Source organism: Thunnus thynnus, chromosome 1, assembly GCF_963924715.1.
Source record: "Thunnus thynnus chromosome 1, fThuThy2.1, whole genome shotgun sequence".
NCBI lineage: Eukaryota > Metazoa > Chordata > Actinopteri > Scombriformes > Scombridae > Thunnus > Thunnus thynnus.
The window spans coordinates 1056638-1079091 of NC_089517.1; the positions used below are offsets into that span (position 1 = coordinate 1056638).

A 22454-nucleotide genomic window follows, 5' to 3' on the forward strand; every position below is an offset into this window, starting at 1 on the left:
CCACAGCCAAATACCTACACAGAGTAAGGCAGGTCCTGAAAAGTCGGCTGAATGGGAAGATACAGGCCATCAACACATACGCCCTGTCAGTCATCAGATACCCCGCTGGTATAATAAACTGGCCAAAGGAGGAGATAGAGGCCACTGATATCAAGACAAGAAAGCTCCTCACAATGCATGGAGGGTTTCATCCCAAGTCCAGCACCCTGAGACTGTACACTAAGCGGAACAAGGGAGGCCGAGGAGTGGTGAGCGTCAGAGCCACTGTCCAGGACAAAACAACCAACATCCAGGAATACATCAGGAAGATGGCCCCCAAAGATGAACTGCTAAGTGAAGACCTCAGGCAGCAGAAACCCAATGATGCAGAGGAGGAGGAGGAACCATCATGGAGGGACGAGCCCCCACACGGCATGTACCACCGACAGATAGAAGTGGCTGATATCAAGAAATCCTACCAGTGGCTGGAAAAGGCTGGACTGAAGGACAGCACAGAAGCACTGATCATGGCAGCACAAGAACAGGCACACAGTACAAGATCAATAGAGGTGAGGATCTACCACACCAGACAGGACCCCAGGTGCAGGCTGTGCAAAGATGCTCCTGAGACAGTTCAGCACATAATAGCAGGATGTAAGATGCAGGCAGCAACAGCGTACATGGAACGCCATAACCAAGTGGCTGGCATAGTGTACAGGAACATCTGCACTGAGTATGGGCTGGAAGTCCCAAGGTCACAATGGAAGATGCCTCCTAAGGTGGTTGAGAATGACCAAGCCAAGATCCTGTAGGACTTCCAGATCCAGACTGACAAGCTGGTGATGGTGAACCAACCGGACATCGTGTTGATCGACAAACAACAGAAGAAGGCAGCGGTGATAGACGTAGCAATCCTAAGCGACAGCAACATCAAGAGGAAGGAACACGAGAACATTGATAAATATCAAGGGCTGAAAGAGGAGCTAGAAAGGATGTGGAGAGTAAAGACAACAGTGGTGCCAGTGGTAATGGGAGCACTGGGGGCTGTGACCCACAAACTGGGAGAGTGGCTCCAGCAGATTCCGGGTACAACATCTGAGGTCTCTGTCCAGAAGAGCGCAGTCCTAGGAACAGCTAAGATACTGCACAGAACCCTCAAACTCCCACAACTCTGGTAGAGACCCCCCCCCCATGGGAGGGGGGTGAGAGGGAGAGATATGTGTGTGTGTGTATGTGTGTGTGTGTGTGAGTGTGTGTGTGTTGGGGAGGCTGTCTGCTCTTCCTCTCTGGTTTTCCCCTTTTAGAAAACACATCTTGTGTTTTTAACTGTTAATATTTCAGCTGCTGCTGCTTTTCGGCTCACAATAAGCTTTTTCTCATTTCCATAATTTTCTGTTTCTGTTGTCAGAAGTGTCACATTTGATCAGGGCTCATAAATACAGTACTAAGAGTTAACAAGGAGTTATTACCTGCTGCTGCTGCAAATAGATTCATGATCACAACATCATCTGACTAAATGAACGAGAATCCAGGTTACTGACAGCAGATCGACTGTACTGACGTTTAAAATGATCACAGAGAACATTAGGGACACAAAGGTTTGTCAAAGAATCTGTTAGTATCTAAACCAGTCGCAGACGTGTATTCAATCTGCTGTAAAACAAGAAAAATGTAGGAAAAACAACCCTGAACTATATTAGACATGTCTGCTGAAGAACAGACGCTGAAACAGTGACGCAGCCGGATCCTGTAGACATAATGTTCACTACTCACAGGAACCTCCATCACAGCCTGAACACGGCATCATGGAACGCATACGTCAGTCACTGCTAACTGGTCCATCCACAGTAAATGTTTCATTTTTACACTTTTAGCATTAAAAACATTCAGATTCAGCTTTGAATGAGAAGTTTTCATACAATCAGAGAAACACCACAAGTCAATCAGACCACCTAGTCTAAACACTTTACTGCAGTAATAAACAGACTGATCTCCATGCTTCAGCCTGCCGTCCTCTGGGAGGAGCAAAACTCAAGATGTTTAAAAAGCATTTGTCTTGTGGAGGGAGGTTCATGCTTCAGGTCTGACGCAGCAGAAATGCGGCCTCACAGTAAAGCCAGCAGACTGCTGAGGTGTTGGTATGTGCTTTCACTGAGGCTCAGGGCTTATCGGACTGTTAGAGAAGCCTAACAGAGGGCGAGGCTGTGCTTCACAGGATAAACTCTGAGCAACAACAGCAGCTGAGGGCTTAGAGGAGCCACAGATCTGAGAACAGTTGCTGTGAAACAGATGTGTCATGCTCCAACGTCTGCAGGACAGGTGGAGTCTCCATTACATCCAAACCTCCACCTCAGAGCCTGAAGCTGCAAAGCATTCACAACGAGAATCCACGGGGCGGAGAAATGTTCAGAATAAATATCAGATGGTTTTTAAATGTGGGTTCTGTCTACTGTCAGTCAACACTGTAATGCTGAGCAGCAGCAGGACTCAATGATTTCTCACTTAGCAGGAAATTAATCACCAATTATTCTAATAATTATAAAATCATTTATCAGGCAAAACTACCATCCGCTCTCTGATTTCAGCTTTCCACTAACGTTAGTCTCTGAGTGACGGCATAGAAAGTTCACAATATACTTCATGTTGTTTTCTCAAAGGTAATTATTTAGTCATTAAATCAAAAGCTGCCAGTAACGCTGCCTTTTGTGAGGATGGAGTCCAGCGTGTGCTGCTGTAGACAGCCCTCACAGTTCAGTTCCATCAGCATCACCTTCTTAACTAACAGTTAGAAAATCACTTTTTGACATTTGTGAATCGATGCAGAATCATCGGCATCAGGATGCATCTCGGAATAGATTTTTTCTCCCCAACATCAACAGTAGCTCAAGATTTCTCCTACAAACATTCGTGTAACATTAATACATGTTGTGTTTTAAAGTTTATCAGGATATTGCTGCACAGCGTCAGCTAACTATGAACATACACAGAGCTGTGAGATCTGTTGCTACTTTCAGTGCGATGCAACGTTTCATTTTCATTTTTGTGACTGATCCTGTGATCTCAGACTGATCCTTATCCCATTTATAGACTATTTATCATTAAAATATAACAATAACAATTCATATAATGAATTGCTCACATTTTTAAAAAATCAATCAGACAGCATTTTGTGAAAAAGTCAAACATTCGGTGTAGTTTTAATAAACTCAGCATTGTTTCTCAGTACACTGACTCCTAGTTGTTGATTGTATATGTTTTTGTCTTCATACAATATAATTATCACTTATTGTTATTTATTGTTATTTAAATATTATTGCACCATTAATTTTGGCAGTGATGCCCCAATAAATCTGTATTTATCAAAGGCCAAAGTGGCCTTGACCTAAAAATGACTTCAGTCAAGGCCTGTAACATGCTCAGTATTTTACAAATGAAGAGTTTTTCTATTCGATGAATGTGGTGACAAAAATTAACTAGGTGGAACTAGTGGGACCGCGTAACACCGTATAACACCAAGTAGCACCGCGTAACACCGAGTAACAGCACGTAACACCTAGTAACAGCACGTAACACCACATAACACCAAGTAACAGCGCGTAACACCGAGTAACAGCACGTAACACCAAGTAACAGCATGTAACACCGCGTTACACCGAGTAACACCGCGTAACACCTAGTAACAGCACGTAACACCACATAACACCAAGTAACAGCGCGTAACACCGAGTAACAGCACGTAACACCAAGTAACACCAAGTAACAGCATGTAACACCGAGTAACAGCACGTAACAGCGCGTAACAGCACGTAACACCGAGTAACAGCACGTAACACCGAGTAACAGCATGTAACACCACATAACACCAAGTAGCACCATGTAACACCACATAACACCAAGTAACACCACATAACACCAAGTAGCACCGCGTAACACCAAGTAACACAGAGTACCAACGAGTAACACCATGTAACACTGCGTAACACCAAGTAGCACCACCTAACACCGTGTAAAAACGAGTAACACCATGTAACACTGCGTAACACCAAGTAGCACCACCTAACACCGTGTAAAAACGAGTAACACCATGTAACACTGTGTATCACTGAGTAGCACGGCGGAACACCGCGTAACACCATGTAACATGGACTACTGCGACAAACCTACTGCTCAGCCTGTCAAAGTGTTTAAATGGGTGTACAGGTGCGGACCCCTCAGGTAAAGTCTATTTGATTGAAAGCACAGACATCTGATGATTTCCCAAACAATAAATTAACCACACAGGTGATTCCATTGATTGATATTGTACATTTATCACCACCATTAACAGCCATAATAACTTTCCAGAGTTGAACACTGAGCAGTAAAACAGACACATGTGCAGCCTCAGTGTGACCCTCATTCATTACAAACTGCCTTCCTACCGTATGCGTACCTGTGCAGGACATGCTGCTACAGAACTGACAGTGTTACACAACACACATACCTGCAGGTTAAACTGTGGAATGACATAAACAAAATCAGAGACAGTTTTACTGGAGGAGCTACAAGTCCCACCTCCAGGACATAATACTTTCTGTCAGTCACAGGGTGGTGTGGAGGCCTGGGGTAAGACAAAAAACACCACCGGCAGCAGAATAACCATAGGAATGCTGCTAAATATGCAACACAAATAACTAATGCTGAACCACAAAAGAATCCTGAAGACAAACTGATGATAAGTGAATCACAGACATTCTGACACAAAGCAAAGCTGTGCTTATTAACTACATTTCATCAAATTACTGCACATTAAAACAAAAACTGGCTGCTATCACTGACCAAACAGCGTTCTGCCATTTAAATTAAATGACACAGATCAGGACTTTACTACAGCCTCTGATCTAAACTTCCAACCACACTTTAACTGTAAGTTTGGTTGAAATGTCGTATCTTGACATTTAAGGACAGCCTCTCCTTTTCCTTTGTATGCTGCTTTTCTCCCGATGATGTGCACACTATGTATGTATGTATTAATCACTAACTGTTTTAGTAATCGATTAACTGTCTTCAGTCACTGTTTAAGAAGAAAAACTATCTGATTCCTTCTAAAGTAAGTGATAATCAATCAGCCTTAAAATCATTTAACACACATCTACGAGTTGACTATCCTGCTTATACCCGGCTCATTGCCAACAATATAAAAGAAAAGCATTCGCAAACTTTTGGTGAAAGTTTTGCACTTAGAATCAAAAGGTTAAGAAGCAAGAGGTTACTGTTGTCATGACAACCTGCCACACTGTACTCACCACCGGCCTGAACCCGGGCATAAAATTCATGTAAGGTGTCATTAAGTATAACTGCAGAGTTGTTGTTTAGTTTCTGGTAGAGAAAGTTTCATATGTTCATATGGACACCTGACTGCTGGTAACAACACACTGGAAACACTGGGAACTCTTTCTTTAGTTAAAGGCCAAGTTAAAGCTGGCTGAAACATTAACTCTGCTAATTTCTAAGTAACTTACACACAGCAAATGAAGCCATCAGCTGACGCTAAACCGCCAAAAACAGCAGCTTCGGTTAACTTTAAACCAGCGGCTAAACTATCAACAGCCGTTTCCATATGACTATAATTAACTAAGCCGTCAAAAAACGAGCTGGGTACTTTGAGGAAACAGCAGTAACATTTCCAGCATGTTATCAGCAGGAAAATATCGACAGATAACGTTAGTTTTACCTCAAATTGTCTGGCTAAGGTTACAGCTAACGGTTAGCTTCAACATTCAAACGGCAACTTTTCCCAACAGCTAAATTAAATTATGTTACCTGGTTCGGTTTTCACTCGTTAAACCTAAACATTAAGCATTAATGTCCCTCATACAGCACAGATCCTTGACATTATTTAAAATTTACTATCTAACGTTTATTACTCTCCAGCGTTTTAACGTTACTTTTTGAGAGTTCAGCTTCGTTTTATAGCCGAAACAAAGTTATTAAAACACGGACCGGTTTGTCCACACTTACCGCTGTTTTTCAGGCATGTTCATTCCTCTAACACTCCTCCGTCCAGCTGGAGCACAATATCCTCAATTAGATGAACATTAAAGATGTTTTCGCCTCTTTCACATGTTACGACTCATTTCAGCCGCTGCAATAAAAAAAAAACCAAAAACCGTTAACGTTAAACTGGTTTAACCCGGAAGTGACGTGTCAGCTGCTCCTTGCACAACGCATTACAAACATTTTACATTTTTTATCCTTTTATCAAAATAAAAATATATATATATCTATATATATCGTAATCATTTTATATTCCCATACAAATGACAAAACCAAACGTCCATAATTGTCTTGCAGCGACGAACAAGGATATGGAACTAACTTCCGGCCGCCATCTTGGTTTGGTTGATTCATTTTTTTTACAACTAATAATAATAAAAAAAAGTTATAAAATATTACAACAACATGACAACAAAAATCTGGAAACAGATATAATATAAATCCTAACAATTAATTCTCATATCCTGAATAAAAAAAGAAAATACTGTACATCAAAATTAATCTATACAGTAGAAAAGACAAGCAGATAAGATTGTCAGTAGAGATAAAAGAAAACAAAAACAAACAAAAACGAAGAAGAGAACAAGAAAATCCAGACATGTGTTTTAAAGCAGCCAAGAATGACTCTTTTCTATAAAGAAAATGTCACTGATTTATAATCCCATATTCAGGTAAATATATGTTATATATATGCTTCTCTGTTTTCTTAGTTTTTAACAGAGGTGATATACATGTCAAAATATTTTAGAAACACTCTTAAAGTGGGTTTTTCCATGAGGAGGAATCTCATCTGTGATGTAAAGATTTACAATGAACTGAATTTTGAAAATCTTAAGAGAGTACTAGAACAGAATATCAACACCAATGTATATATTGACAGTGAGTTTCTCTGTCAAGTAGTTTTCCAAGTCTTTCTGGAATTTCTCAGTAATGAACATTTGTTCTATGGGATATGTTTCTATTATAAAAGCTGTAGTAGTGGAGTGGAAGTATAAAGCATCATCACATGGAAATACTAAAGTGAAGAAAAAGTACCTCAAAATCTCCACCACTGTCCTGAACATCTTTCACATTTCCGTACTGACTTTCCTTGTTATCGGCTGGCACATATGCCGATACAGATACATTTGTGATAAAATATTATAATACCAGTTGTGCTGATATTTGGATTTTACTATTAAGCATTTATTCAACAAACGAATGGTCTCTACAACTTTATGCCAGCAGTGATCATCACTATAGTCTATAAAGAATTTTTTCCATTTTTTATTTGCTTATGTTGACTGTTGTGCAATCCTGCCATTCAGTCCTCATTTTACAGTCAGACTTTGCTAAATTAAATTTTATGAATGTGTCCCATATTTATGTATGGGTGTTGCTTATACCCTTTGTGCTTTATTGAGCTGAACTGAGGTTTTTCTGCTCTGGGTATAATGCCAACAACTGAACAGCCACGATTACTTTCCCAGCATCAGCAACGTTTTCTGTATTTATTTCATGTTAAATGTAAAATCTGAATCTGCAATGTAACCACCGACTCTAGTTGTCAGATAAATGTCGTAGAGGAAAAGTAAAGTCTTTTAAAGTGGAAATTGTACTTGAGTAAATCTACTAAATTGCTTCACCAGATGTTCAAACAGTGGCTGACAGCGGGGCCAACTCATATTCAGGTTGAAGTATTGTACTCATTTGTGACAGATATGTGTTTGACAGTCTCTATTGTTTGCTGTGTTGTTGGTACACATGACCTGGTACTTTCTGTCTGTTCAGGATCACAGCCAATGTAAATGGGTTGGAAACCACATCCACCTAGTGTAAACTGGCTCTGTGCTGGTGAAATTTAGCCCTTTGAGTTCATTGAGAACCTTCAAGTATTTTGCTTGTTTTGTCTTCATCATCATATTTTTGAAATTGCAAATAAATGTCTTCCTGTTTTCCCCTCATGCAGCAGTGATGAGTGTTGTACACAAACTGGACCCTAGTTTGAACAAAACCTCTTCCTTGAAGGCATGGTCTGACTGCCACGTTAGCTACCATGGTAACAGAGCTTGGTTTGAACGCCATCTTTGTGAGGCCACAAAGCCAGGGTTACACCCAAGGTTAGGTGGCTAACCCGCTAATCCTGTTCAGTAAGACAGAACACTGGTACTGTTCCACATCCCTGTCAGAATGTGTTCTCAGGATTATCATGGTATTAAGTTTGTCAATATTACTCATTATTACTTATTACTTTTAGCCTTTTGCAGGAGGACAGTGTTACTGTACGTATAAGAAACCTTTTCTGACCAGCCATTCTCTAGGGTAGGTTTGGCTAACTTGCTGTAATATCTGTATTGTCCACAAGAGAGAATCCACATAAATCCTTTGCTTAAGCATAAGTAACAATAACACACTTTTATAATTATCAGTTACAAGTCCTGCATTTAGTGCAGATGTATTAGAAGTGAAATAAGCATCAAAAGTAAAAGTGTGAACATTATTGAGCGCTGCAACATAATCAGAGCACATCTTTAATCTGTAAGCAGCATTTTAATGTTGTCTACTTTACATACTGAGGCAGTTTCACTTATACCAATTTAATATACAGGTTTTGTTTCTGGTATGTGAATCTGCAAAGTTATTTAACTGATTAGTAACTACAGTCATCAGATGGAGTAAAAAATACAATATTTCCCTCTAACATGTAGTGCAGGAAAAGCAAAATTGGAAAATGGAAGTATTTAAGTTAAATAAAACAGTACTTCTGCAAAAACCACATGTCGTCCTGAACTCCTTTGGACTGAAGCAGGTATCAGTAAAGAAACACAGAGGCAGCTGGTTTCATTCAGAAAACACACCTTACATTTATTGACTTGACTCTTAGTTCTCTGGGCAGAAGCCAAAGCTAACAAACATTTGGCACAAAGGCGGATACGTTTCATTCGATTTTTCCACACAACAACCTGAATCACAGATGAAACAAAAACCTCTGAAACAAAAAGAGATGTTATCTCTGCAGCACATTCTTGTGTCTGTGTCCAATTAAAGAATAACAGAGTAAGTGCAGCATGAAAGAACAGTAAAACAGCCACACTGACAGCTGGATGAAACACTGCAGTGAGGATCAACAGGACAGGTTTCTAAGGTTTCTGAGCTGGAACTAAACTGTTACCCCACCTCACAACTGGTCTGGTGTCAGCTCCAGTTCAAGTATCTATATGACATAAAGGCATTTCTACATGCAGCAACATGTTTCTGTTTTTGTCTGTTATTACAGTCACTGCGGTACAATGAGGCAATGAGAAAGACAACACAGAGCGTGAGCAGCCCCGCAGCCTGCTGCACCAGCTGAACATTCAGCTGTAAAGAAGTCGACAGTAAAGTTTAATCAGGGTTTTAATCCAACAGCAGCTGAACTAACAGAAAGAATTGAGTCCAGAGTGACCTGCAGTGAAACAGCATCATCTTATAGCTTGTAAGATTCAGCTTCTTTTTTCACCTGACACATTATTGTCTCTGTGTTTAAATCCTCCTCCTCTTTTTTACCCAAATGGTTCGGGTTAGTTTAACCAGTCAGTTAACTGAAGCATCAGTGCTGTTGCTATGGTTACCTGCAGTTTAATATACTGGCTAGAGCTTTGATTTAGAAAAGTGGTTAAACTGTTGACCTGAAGTATGTTTGAGGTTTGTTTGAGCAGTAAGAACTGTTCAGTCACTCGTACAGTTTTACAGTTGTAAGATTGTAGAACTTCTCTCCTCAGTGTTTAAAAGAGAAAACCATAAACGATAAAACACTTTTAAAGACTGAATTCTGAAAACGACACAGTAGTCTACATGTATCCATTAAACAGGAGAATATAATTCTTGTGTTTTGTCAGTGGCAGTTAATGTGTTGAACTTTATTGATAGTTTGTTCTTAACGTCATGTCTTATGGGAAGTGACATAATTATCATTTTTCAGATTGTAAATATGATTCACATCAACATCCAAGTCATGACACCTCCGATATATCTGACTTAATGGCACGGGAGAGCCTGAAAAGGCAAACATACTGTACAGATCGCACAAAGTCCATCATCAAGGTAAACACTGCTTTATGGGATATTGTGCTATGTTGACTAGGAACAGTGTTTTTAACTCTTTCATCAACCGACTGTCTCTCAACATATGACTGATGTTATTCATTCAATCAAATAAGAGTGTTTTGTTAGCGAGGTAATATTACTTTTTCTAGTTTGTTCGTGTTCATTAAAACCAACATGGACCTGTTTTGGGATCCAAAAAGAACAGCTGAGAGTAAGACTGAGTCTCCATCTAATGAGTAAAAAAAGCACCAGCAAGACAAGACTGTCACAAGTCTTATCTTTCTCTGGAGAATTAGCTCTACAGTATTAACACTGCATGTTGTCAACAACGTTTATGACTGATGTTGTTTGAGCAGTGAGTGAAGGCTTGGCTCAGATTTGCACATTGGTTTGGGAGGGTGCAGAATGGGAATAGGAGTATTTTTTTACCCTCTACCTGAAATGCACGATGTTATGCACATTAGTGTCATGATTTGGGACTAAACCTCCCCTCACAGAGGAGGACAAACAGGCTTCCAGCTGAAGTTAAACTGCTGCAGCAGCTGCAGGACTTTGAATCAGATTGAAGAAGCTGAAGCTGACATTAAGGCGAACAGACTCTTTGGCAAAACGAGAGACGACAGACTGAAAACTAAAGAAACAATCACAGAAACATCTTTACTTTCAGCGTGCACCCGACCTGCTGGTGGAATAATAAACCTGTAGACAGTCTGATGATTGGCCTCCTCCTACACACACACTCACTCACACACACACACACACTCACACACACACAGCAACACAGACACGACTGAGTAAGGCAGTTATAGACAGATACACACTGTATAAATGTTCATTATGCTCTTTTTTTTATACATTTTGGTCGTTCAAAATAAACTACTCTGTAGATTTTATATATTTTCAGCTTTACAAAATACATTTTTAGAATTTATATGAGCAGCTTTGATAGAATAAATATACATGTCAGATGTGTGGATGCATATTTGCACCTGTTTGGAAAGAAAAGCAGAGAAATAAAGGTTTTAAAAGTTTAGAGTGTGACTGCAGGTGAAGCTGTGCAGTGTTCAGACTGATCTCCATTAAATAATATTTCTCATGCTTCATTTCTACCTGCTGTGATAACATCTTACTCACCAACCTAATAGCTGAGATAAAAAACACTGAACATGATGAGAACAATTATATAACTGATAGAAATGAAACAAAACTACGATGACCCAAAATGTAATAAAGAGGATTTATCCAGCAGTGTTCACCCTCAGCAGGATTTAAGGTTTTGATTGATTACATAGTTTTAATTGCAGGACTGATCAATACTGCACTGGTTTTCCTGTAAAGACCTAAAGAAGCTGATCCTGTTCATGAATGCTTCAATGATTCTGTTACAAGGACCAACAGCGCCCCCTGATCACCAGTTTGGGATCTGTTGGACACAATAACAAATTCAGAGTGTTTATTTAATGTCTGGTGATATTCTGCATTTTTCTTCATGTTCAGACTCAAACCAGCAATTCATTGATCTTCTAACAAGTACTGTGATATATCTTCTTTGTCCAAACTATTAAAAACACGTCAGTGAGTCAGATGATGATCCTTCATCACCATGAACGTGTCTGTGTTACTGACACCGAGCTGCTATCAAAACGCTTCCAGCAGCAGGAAGCTGTGAACGCTTGGATGGAAACTTGTGACAAACCTGTCGCAAGAAGACGTCGCTTCGTTTTAAGGGGTCAAAGGTTAAAAGGTTTGGGAACCGCTGCACTAGAGCATCAACTGTGGATTCAAAATAATCCCCAACAAATGTTTGTTTGGTAAAAACTACAGTGAGCTGCTGTTTGAGGACATTTTGTAAATGAAATGACATATTTGTGAGGAGTTTGAGGATAAACATGAGAAGTAAAATATAGAATAACACCAGACTCATACTTTAAAATGTGGAGCCTTAAAGAGTAACTTCACCTGACCTCCAGTGCTTTAACGTCTCACCTCGCTGCAGTGATGTAGACGTGACATCACTGGTGGGTGTGGTCAGAGGTGACACACGGCTGTTCAGGCTGCTGTTAAGTGACTCTTTGAATGAACTGTTGACCCGGCCAACCAGAGAATAACAAAGTCATGGATGTGACCGTGTTTCTTTTTAGTGTGTCATGTGATTGACAGGACAACAGCAGAAGAAGAAAAAATGAAACATCTCTACTGACAGCAACTACTGACACCTGTCCGCTGTCTGTTCCTCTAATCTGAAAACACCTTTGAGAACACATACATGCTGGTGATGTGCAGCTCAGAGCGGCAGTGATTGGATGGACTAACAGGTGACCTCTGACCCCTGCAGCCTGGTCACCTCAGGATGGACTCAGATTACAGATTGAGCTCTATGTACTGGTCGGACTGGTCGGAAGATATCTGAGTCTTCGTTGGGCCAAAAACTAGATGTGCTAACTGCTAACACGTGGATAAGACAAAGACAACGACAGGACTGATGGTTATCAGATCAGATGGACATGAAGCTGCAGGAGAGGAAATCTCAGGTGAGCTGAGACATAGCGAGCTGGTTTCCTATTGGACGGCCTGACAGGCAGCACGCCGCCTGATGTGTGTGTGTGTGTGTCAGTGAAAGTGTCCTGAAGCTGCTGATTGGTGGAGAACAGTTCCTGCTCCGCCCCGCAGGTGACGGATGTTTTACTGATCTGTGGTTAAAGCTGGGTGGGGCCTCGGCTGTGCGGCTCGCTGCCAGGAGGCGGCGCCGTCACCAGGCTCCTCAGGTACACGCACGGGTTCCTCCGCCTGCCCGAGCCGGGTGGCAGCGGCGGCGGCGGAAGAGAGCCGGGGGGCCTCAAGGATGACATGAGTGGCTGCATCTCCTGCAAGACTCCACTTTCCTCCTCCTCCTCCTCTTCCTCCTTCTTCTTCTCTGGGAAGCAGAAGGAGCCCTGACCCAGTGGCGCTCCGATGGAGGAGGTGCTGCCCGTCACGCTGCTCGGCGGGGTGTAGGAGGCGGGACGGGCTGCGCCCAGTCTGGAGAGGGCGCTCACCCGCGGGTGGACGGGCTCGGCAGGGGCCGGCGGCGAGGAGATGCTCTCCAGGGAGGAGATGCTCTGGTTCCAGGCCTGCTGGAGGTCCACAGGGATGATCTTCGTGGCCTCCACAGACACACAGGGAGGCGGCGAGCCCACGCTGCCCTTCCACGGCAAATGGCTGTGTCCGCTGGTGGGCGAAGGCGGGGCGGCCGACGGACTCGGACACCCGTCCAGAGCTGCTGGGACTGCAGGAGGACAGAGAATCATTACTGTCAGCGTCCACACACACACACACTTTTAAAAAAAAGTCATTTCTTCTGTGTTTTTACCTGATTTGGGTCGCTGTTTTGGTGTCTCGGCCTTGCGAGCTACGAAGGTGATCCCGACATCTTCCTCCTTCTCAGGGTCTGAGTGTTCGGCTTTCTCCTCCTCCGACTCCACAGGAACAACCACCGGATCTGAGGAACAACCACAGTGTCAACATCTGCGGCTGCTCTGGATCCTGGATGTCGTAGACGTGAACAATCCTTTTCTTTCATGCACCTTTTTCCCCTCTTCTCGTTTGTTTAAACTGTATCTCAGTTTATTTATTTATTTTGGTATTTAATGTCTCTCTTTCATCCTGAATATAAAACTTCTTCATGTAATGTTATAAATGAGTCAGCTGCAGTTTTCTAGTCTGACCTTCTTTTCTGTTTCCTGTCTGGACTAAAGTGTAACAACAAGCAATAAATTGATCCATAAACTGATGATGAAGATTACTTTCAGGCCTACAGATGAACCCTCCCTCAGCCAGAGAGAAGCAGTGAAAGTCTGCAGATGTTTTTGCAGCAGGATGATTTAGCTCCTTTCTCTGTAACTCGCCGCAACCAGCGTCTTTATTTGCGTTACCTTTGTCCTGCCAGCTGACGTTGCGTCTGGGTTTGTCGCTGCCGTCCTCCTTGGCGTCGGATCCTCGCCGCTGTTGAAAGCAGGACAGAATAATCACGTCAATTAACCTGCAGCCATAACAGGAAGCGGGAGCCTTCAATCAGCGCGCCGCCGTGTCTTTCATAACAGCGAGTGGTGAAAGCTGCGCTGCTGTCATTAAAGAAATGAACAGTGGGAGATGTCAGCAGACCCAAGCTGCTCATTACAGCTAAACATGTGTTTCATACAGCCAGAGGAGTGTGATGGTTGGTGAGGACTGCAGAGAGCACACTGACACACATCACTCTGCATCACTGTAACCTTTGACCTTTGTCTCTGCGGGGAGGAGACTGTGGGTGAACTGGTCAGTAGAGGCTGGATTAATAGAACCAGTCGCTTCACTGATACATCTAGAAAGTATCAGTCAAGTTATTTCTTTCTCGGTGTTTATTCAGCCTTTAATCTGTGTAATTATTCAGTCTTGTGTTTTTGTGGTATAAATAAAGCTTGTATAATCAGCTGTTATTCCGTTTTAGTTGTAAAACAAACAAAGCAAAAGTGAGACGACTCAAACTGATGTTGTTACTGCATCTCAAACATCCTTCCAGCTCACTGTGATGGAGCTTCTTGTATCTCTCTGGTTGTTTCCATGAATCTCAGATTAATAAAACTTGACTGATCCCTGTAGAGAGTAAAAATGAATAAACATGATGAAAGTCTGTCTTGCCTTCTTGAGGCTGCGCTCCTTCTTGTGTCGTTTGTGTCGGGTGGATTTGAACGTCTCCATGCGGCTCTTCATGTTCCTCTGAAACACCTCCCGATCCTGACGCTCCTTCTCCCCCAGAGGCATGAAGTGACGGCTGTAGTGCGACTGATACTAAACAACACAAGATAACACACACACGACAACATTACAATGACTGCACTCCATTTGTCTATGGCGGCATGCTGCTTGTTATGTAGCAGGCGGCATGCGAGGCAGCTGATACGACGCTGATCTCCATCAGCTGATGGATGATAATTTGAGAAAAGCAGCCGTCCTTGTTGAGGTCGAGATATCACCAGAAATCAATCTGAACAATGTCACTCAAAGGAAACACATTCAATATCACTGACTGAATGTTAGTATTGAATATTGTGAAAACTGGACAAACTATCACTTAAACAACATATTAAAACATGACTCACACTGTATGCAACTATCAGTGACAGCAAACTTTATACTTTACTCAAATAGCAAGTGCTGGTGAGGTCGTTACATTAACTGTTATGTTTGGACTCAGTGTAGCTGAACTATGTTCAACATGAAGGCTGTTTACAGTCTCGCTGCCATTTTCAGACTCGTCGATTCAAGTCGGCAACAGCTGAACACGCCGTTTGTGTTCCAAATTTAAATGGAGCAGAAACCACGACTGTGCGGCACAAATGGCAGGTCGGTTATGGAGTAATACTCCAAGGATAAATCTGGGTGGGAAAGTGAAGAAGCAGCGCTGAGGTGCCCTTGAGCAAGGCCCTTAACTCCAACTGCTCCAGTGGAGCTGCTCATCAGACTGTGGTTGTACTGGGCAGCTTCCAGGTGTGAATGTGTAACTGTGTGAACGTGATCAGGGCGAAAAAGAGCGTCGCTCTCCGAGAAACTCACCTGAATAAATAAACGTTAAAAAACAAAACAAAATGTGTGTGTGTGTGTGTGTGTGTGTATATGTGTATATGTGTATATGTGTATATGTGTGTGTATGTGTGTGTGTGTGTGTATATGTGTGTGTGTGTGTGTGTGTGTTACCCGTCTCCGGGGTTTGTACAGGTTTCCAGTGAGGACGTGATGCGTCTCGGTGTCTTCCTCCACTTTGGCCCCGGGGACATTATCGATCACCTGGAGGTCCAGACACACACCGCTGCCGTTCTCACGCCTGCAACACACCAACAACATGCCAACAACACGCCAGCAACACGCCAACAACACACCAACAACACGCCAACAACACACCAACAACACACCAACAACACGCCAACAACACGCCAACAACACGCCAACAACACACCAACAACACGCCAACAACACACCAACAACACACCAACAACACACCAACAACACGCCAACAACACGCCAACAACACACCAACAACACGCCAGCAACACGCCAACAACACACCAACAACACGCCAACAACACACCAACAACACACCAACATCATGCCAACAACACACCAACAACACACCAACAACACGCCAACAACACACCAACAACACACCAACAACACACCAACATCATGCCAACAACACACCAACAACACACCAACAACACGCCAACAACACACCAACAACACACCAACAACACACCAACATCATGCCAACAACACACCAACAACACGCCAACAACACACCAACAACACACCAACAACACGCCAACAACACACCAACAACACGCCAACAACACACCAACAACACACAGTTAACACAGTACTATTAAACTCCTTTTGAGTCAGCAGAGCAGCTGAAATTGACTTATTGTCGTCTTATTCAATCAACTCTTTTGCTTTTTAATTATTTTAGTGAACATCAGTCTCCAAATCCATATTTACCATCCTGTACAGTTGTCAATCATTTGTGAAGCACTTTGAATTGCATTTGATTTGTATAAATAAAGTTTGATTGATTGATTGATTGATAATTGACATGTTTATCAAGAGGGATAATATTTCATTTTAAAGTAGTGGAGCTAAAAGTGTAAAGTCATTGATAACAGCTGAACGCCTGCAGCAAGAGAAGCGAGAAGATGACAGACTCTATCAGTCAGTTATGATTGTCTGCCTGTAATTCATATCATTTATGTTATCAGTTCATTTAATACAGTTGTTGTAGTAGTTGATAATTCTAACAACCTTGTGGTAGCGTTGGTGATTTAGCTTAAATTAGTTAGCATACTTTGCTAATCTGCACCTGCTAGCTAAGACTGTCTGAGAGGATTGTTTACATGCCAAAGTAGTAACACTGCAGTAAGATTATGTAATGAATAGAGGTTAAAGATTTGGTGTGTATATTTACCATATGTATGATGCTCTATGCATTGATAGCTTGAACAATGTTATTGATTTCTCTTTTCAGAACCACACTATGCTCTATGTTCATTATATATTATTCATACAGTCCTTTGTTCTAGTCCTCACCGACAGAGTTTGATATTTCTTGCGGATTTGTTTTATATGAACTTGCTGGTATTTTAGGCTTCCACCCTAGTACTGTAAATAAAGCCGAGTACCACTCGCTGCAAGCTGGAAGTCTGATGTGAAAATAGTCGTAACTGGTCATCAGTTATTTAGATTAACATTATTTATTAGTATAGATTATATTCTGTCTCTCAGTAACAGCAGTATAAATATACAGACAGGTGACACATTAAAGGAAAACCTGGTCCAGGTCTGAGTGCTGGACCCCTACAGTGAGGGGGTCTGGGGGCTCTGTTATACTGGCATGGTTTGGGTCCACTTGTCCCCTTAGAGGGAAGGGTCACTGCTGATCAATACAAAGTAGTTGTGAGTGATCAGCTTTATCCTGTGATGAAACATGTCTGTCCTGATGGGAGTGGTCTCTTCCAGGGTGAATCACATGTTATGACCTTCACAGTCACCAGATCTCAACCCAGCTGACGTGTTAGACAGCGCTCTTCATCATCATCATCACAACACCACATGAGGAAGATCTTTATGAACGATGATGTTCAGAGACTGTAGGATCAATAACAAGGAGTTCTGAAGATGCTCTGGTGACACGTGGTGACCCAACACCTTACTGACACACTTTATGTTGGATTTTTCTTTAATTTGTCACCCATCTGTATATACTATAGTATAGTATATATACTATAGTATATACTATATATATTATATATTGTCTCTCAGGAATGAAATAACAGCAGTATAAACTATATAAGGTCTTCTCTGAAAAGTCAGGAAACAACCTGAGCAGGTGACCAGTTGATATCATTTCTCTGCACTCAGTGGAACTAAATGTTGTAAATGTTAATGTTAATGTATTATTTAGTTATAGTAGGTGTCACTTTGATTTCATGTGCACACACATTAAGCTTCAAACAGCCCTTTGAAGCAGTGAGGACTGGCCACAAAACTAATTGGTCCTCACAAAGATAGCAATACAAGACACACACACACACACACACACACACACACACACACACACACACACACACACAGTCATGTGACTCACAGGTAGTTGGTGACGTTGGTGACCTCAGGAAATGAGGCTCTGCTGGCCATCGAGGGCAGAGACAGCCTGGCTGAGGTCAGGACGTTCCCACCCTACACACACACACACACACACACACACACACACACACACACACACACACACACACACACACACACACACACACACACAGAATTTATTAGGATTATAATTGAGAGACTGGTGTGTTGTCCATCATGTGTCCTGCAACAATAAAGCAGCAGTTCGTTGTGTGATTCAGCGTCTGCATAGACAGTAACTGAACTACATTTCCCATAAGCCCCAGAGTCTCTCACAGTAACAAACTGTAATGAAACATATTGTTAATACACAGTAATTATTGATACATGAAACCTGTTTTCTGGTTTCCTTTCCAGTTTGTGTCTGACAGAACTGGGTTCAAACCATTTCAAAGGAACATTTTCCACTTTATTCAGTCAGCTGTGAGGCTGAGAACATCCTGAACGCTACGCTCTCTTCACTGACAGACAGACACACTAATGATTATTATCATATCGGATTATAATTAATGATGTATTAATGTGTACATCACTTTATTGTTGCAGCTGATGAAGGTGGAGCTTTCACTGGTATCAATAAAGTCTAATATTAATCTGTAATAACACATAATAATTTATCTGTTCATCACATGTTGTTATTCATCTGAATCTGTAGTAACTAAAGCTGTAAAATGTATTCAGTGCAGTTTAACTATTTACCTCTGAAATGTTGTGCAGTTTAAAGTAGAAAATAGAAATATTCAAGTCAAGAGTAAAATACCTCAAAGTTGTATTTATGTAAAGTATTTGAGTAAATGTGCTTAGTTACTTTGCACCGCTGCAGATTGTGTTCATGTATATGTTGCCTCCATGTTCTCTGGTCATTTGATTAAACACAACTTAATTAGGAATAAATTCCCTCTTCAGCACAAAACTAGCTGATGATGTCAGACTCAGCTGTTTATTCCCAAACATCTTTGCATTAAATCCAACACGCAGTGATGACGAAGCTGCTGATGAAGATGCCGCTCCTCCTTCCTACCTGGTCGATGACACTGATGGCGTCTCTGATGTTGATCTTCTGATACGCCTCCCACAGCTCGCTCTTCCTGTACACCGACTTCCTCAGCAGCAGCTTACTCAGGTAGTTCTTATCAAACTGTTCCCACCTGACCAGGAACACAGACGCAGGTTTAAGAACCCTGAAGCTGATTCTGAACACATATTTTCATGTTCAGTTAGTTTCATTATTCATCAGTATGTCTGGCTGAAGGTTGGAGGTGGAACAACCCAGTGAGTGAGCTCCCCCTGCTGTCCACTATCACGTATTACAACTGAAACAGACGTATTTCCTTATGATGTCATCAGCAGGACTCACTTGTCTCTCCAGTGGTGGTATCCCTGCAGTCCTGCGATGTCCTCCACTGCTGTCAGGATGTGGTCAAAGGCCTGAAAACACACACACACGTCATCACTACGGTTTTCAAACATAATGTAGTTTCTGTTACTCAGAGATCTGCCACACTGTAAAATTCTTCATACATTTAAAAAAAAAACATTTCAGCTGTTTATCAGTGACGGAGGCATCAAACTGACTGTGTGTTAAGAGTTAGTGCACATCTCTACGTCAGACACAGTAAAATATATATAGAGCTCAACATTCTGTAAAAAAATTAACACAAAAGCAATATACCACAAATATTATCAAGATGAATTATAGAGCCACACAGAAATATAATCATAACAAATCATAATTAACTGGGAAAAGATCAAAATGCAACTAAACGTCTAAACCATCTTCTAAAAGCTCATTGAACCACAGTCAGTTCACACAAACTACAACTCTCTACTGAAGACATAGTTCAACATCTTCTGTCCTTAAACCCTTGATTCAATAAGGACAAACAGCTGAAACGGTGTGTGTGGATCATCCAGACGACCAGGGACGACGTGCTGCTGTTTGAAAGCCACAAAAACTCGGTTGCGCTTCACTGCATCATGGTGGAGGTCCTGCTATCATCACACTGCTGAACAGTAAGAGATGAAGTGTGTGTGTTCTGGTGTGTATGGATCTTATCTTATCTTATTTTATCATCTTATATCTGAAAACCTGAACTAAGGGCAGATACATGAGGGTAAGCAGCTGGATGTTAGTAACACTTATTAGTAGTTTGGAGGTTAAGAAAGCTGCATTATTGACAAAGGAGTTGCTGGTTTGAATCCCTGAACTGGCTGATAAACTACAGCTGACCTTTCCTTCAGTAACTATTGGACAGGTTTCCATCCAAATGTAGAGAACTTTTGACAAAATGTCCAGAAAATCAGCAAAAGAAAATGTAGTAAATGTTTGTTTCCATCGATGCTGCCGTGTGAATATCAGCAGATAAACAGTTGGTGTCATTAAACCGTCGCAGAAGAAGAAGAAACAACAAGATGACGTCATTAAAAGAGCGACAGTCAAAGTTCAAGTGATGGAAAACATGATGGAAATATGACATTTGTGAGGAAGGTTACAGTCTCCTCATCATCGCTCCACACAGATCCGATGTTTTCAGCTCTTCACTGACGTTTAAATCACATGATTCATGATGTCATCATTTATTCACTCAGTCTGTTTACATTTGATTTCTATCCACACAGCTGCTGTTACACCTCAGACAGGAAACACATTTTCAGTGTTTCAACTCAGCTTTTTGGGCACAAATTGAAAATGTGAATGAAAACATGTGGATGGAAACACATGTGTCTAATGTTGAGGCTTCTGTGTTAGTGTGAGTCTGAGGTCTGCACTGTAAAAACTACACAAACATGCTGTAACATGAAGAAGAAGAAGAAGTTCTGTCACCCTCTCGTGGATCTCCTCGTTGATGGTCGGCTTCCTGCTGGTGGAGCGAGGAACTTTGAGCCAGTTTACCAGAGGCTTGATGGTCAGACCCTGAGAGAGACAGAGAGCATTCAAAATCACTAATCACATGTTTGTTTATAAAATAATAATCTGCAAAGTAACAGCAGTAAGACCTTCAGTATTCCACTCTGAAATGTGGTCCGAGACCTCCAGAGCAACATTTCACCTCATATCTCCAGTTTCAGTAGATTTCACGTTTGGTCTAGAAACACAAGCTCTGCTGTGTGTGTGTGTGTGTGTGTGTATCTTTACAGTCAGGTTGTTTAAACTCAGACTGCAGTTTGTTTGCAGCATGTGAATGTTGATCTTCATGTTTGAATCATCCTGTTTCAGGCTGTGACTCATTTATACTGAACATTACAAACTGCAGAACATCAAACAGCAGAGGATCTTTGAGACAGACGGTCTACACTGTTATTTGTAAGTGATCAGATCAGTTTTGTGTGTCCAGACATCACCACCCATTCTGCCTGGGTTGCTGTGGTAACAACGTAGGCGTCAGTAACTACATGCGCTGGTGCTTTCCAATGCGGAAGCATAAGAAATGAAGATCTATCATCTCGCCTTCCAAACAATTGTGCTGTCAAGTCGCAGTGCTGAACTCTGGTTCTGGAGGCTGGAATACATTGAGATGGGTCGGTGCTACACCGGACCAGCTGGAGGGACAGTTGGCGAAACTCTCGCAAGATTTGTATTCATTGTGTTTCTTCATTGTGTGAGTAACCCAAACCCGAACTTAAACCCTAACTGCACTCGTAATGTTCTGTGGGGGGTGTGACATCATGATTGACAGCTGTAACCGCTGTCTTCTGTGCAGACTCTGGCTCCAAATGACGTCATACAAGCAAGATGGCCGCTCCGGGAAAGGAGATATTTTGGCTTCACGTTTGTGCATCGTCCATATTTATATACAGTCAATGATCCGGACTGAGACGCTTCTGTAGATGTGGTTTGGATCTGATTTGCACTTCATGTTGTTTTTTTTTTTGCTGTCCAGACTTTCTAAAAATCAATCTGGATTTGCCAAAACAGGGATCTGGGCTGTCAGTCTGAGCGTTGAGAAAGCAGCTGCGTCTCTTCACTGATGATGATCACCTCAGTGAGTCTCATCAACAGAAACACACAGAGCTCATTAAACAGCTACAACAAACAATTACACACAGCAGGAGTCATGTTCCTCTCTGCAACGATGACAATCAGCTCTGACTTCAATCCTTGAAGGAGAAATATTCAGCTTTTAGTGGTTTTCTGTTTTTTATATCCTGTTCTGATGTCGGATGTTAAACATGGTCAAAGTTCA

General features: G+C 41.7%; 2 protein-coding genes across 4 annotated transcripts in view; both read right to left on the reverse strand.

Annotated features, from left to right (window-relative positions):
- plekhg4 (pleckstrin homology domain containing, family G (with RhoGef domain) member 4) overlaps window positions 1-6144 on the reverse strand; it is an 87307-nt gene extending 81163 nt beyond the window's left edge. For 2 of the 3 annotated variants that reach the window (XM_067575797.1, XM_067574243.1), the window contains exon 1: window positions 5980-6144. The gene's annotated coding sequence lies outside the window, so the exon portion shown is untranslated. The remainder of the gene's footprint in view (window positions 1-5979) is intronic. The other variant, XM_067576556.1, reaches the window with a different exon arrangement.
- Window positions 6145-8833: 2689 nt separating this feature from the next.
- Window positions 8834-22454, reverse strand: part of slc9a5 (solute carrier family 9 member A5) — a 34560-nt gene continuing 20939 nt past the window's right edge. The window contains exons 8-16 of the mRNA XM_067583933.1: window positions 21095-21184; window positions 19628-19698; window positions 19292-19418; window positions 18233-18324; window positions 15793-15919; window positions 14737-14886; window positions 13992-14061; window positions 13430-13558; window positions 8834-13345 (exon numbers count right to left, since the gene is read on the reverse strand). Of these exons, the coding sequence (XP_067440034.1) occupies window positions 12777-13345; window positions 13430-13558; window positions 13992-14061; window positions 14737-14886; window positions 15793-15919; window positions 18233-18324; window positions 19292-19418; window positions 19628-19698; window positions 21095-21184 (1425 nt within the window). The 3' untranslated portion in view covers window positions 8834-12776. The remainder of the gene's footprint in view (window positions 13346-13429; window positions 13559-13991; window positions 14062-14736; window positions 14887-15792; window positions 15920-18232; window positions 18325-19291; window positions 19419-19627; window positions 19699-21094; window positions 21185-22454) is intronic.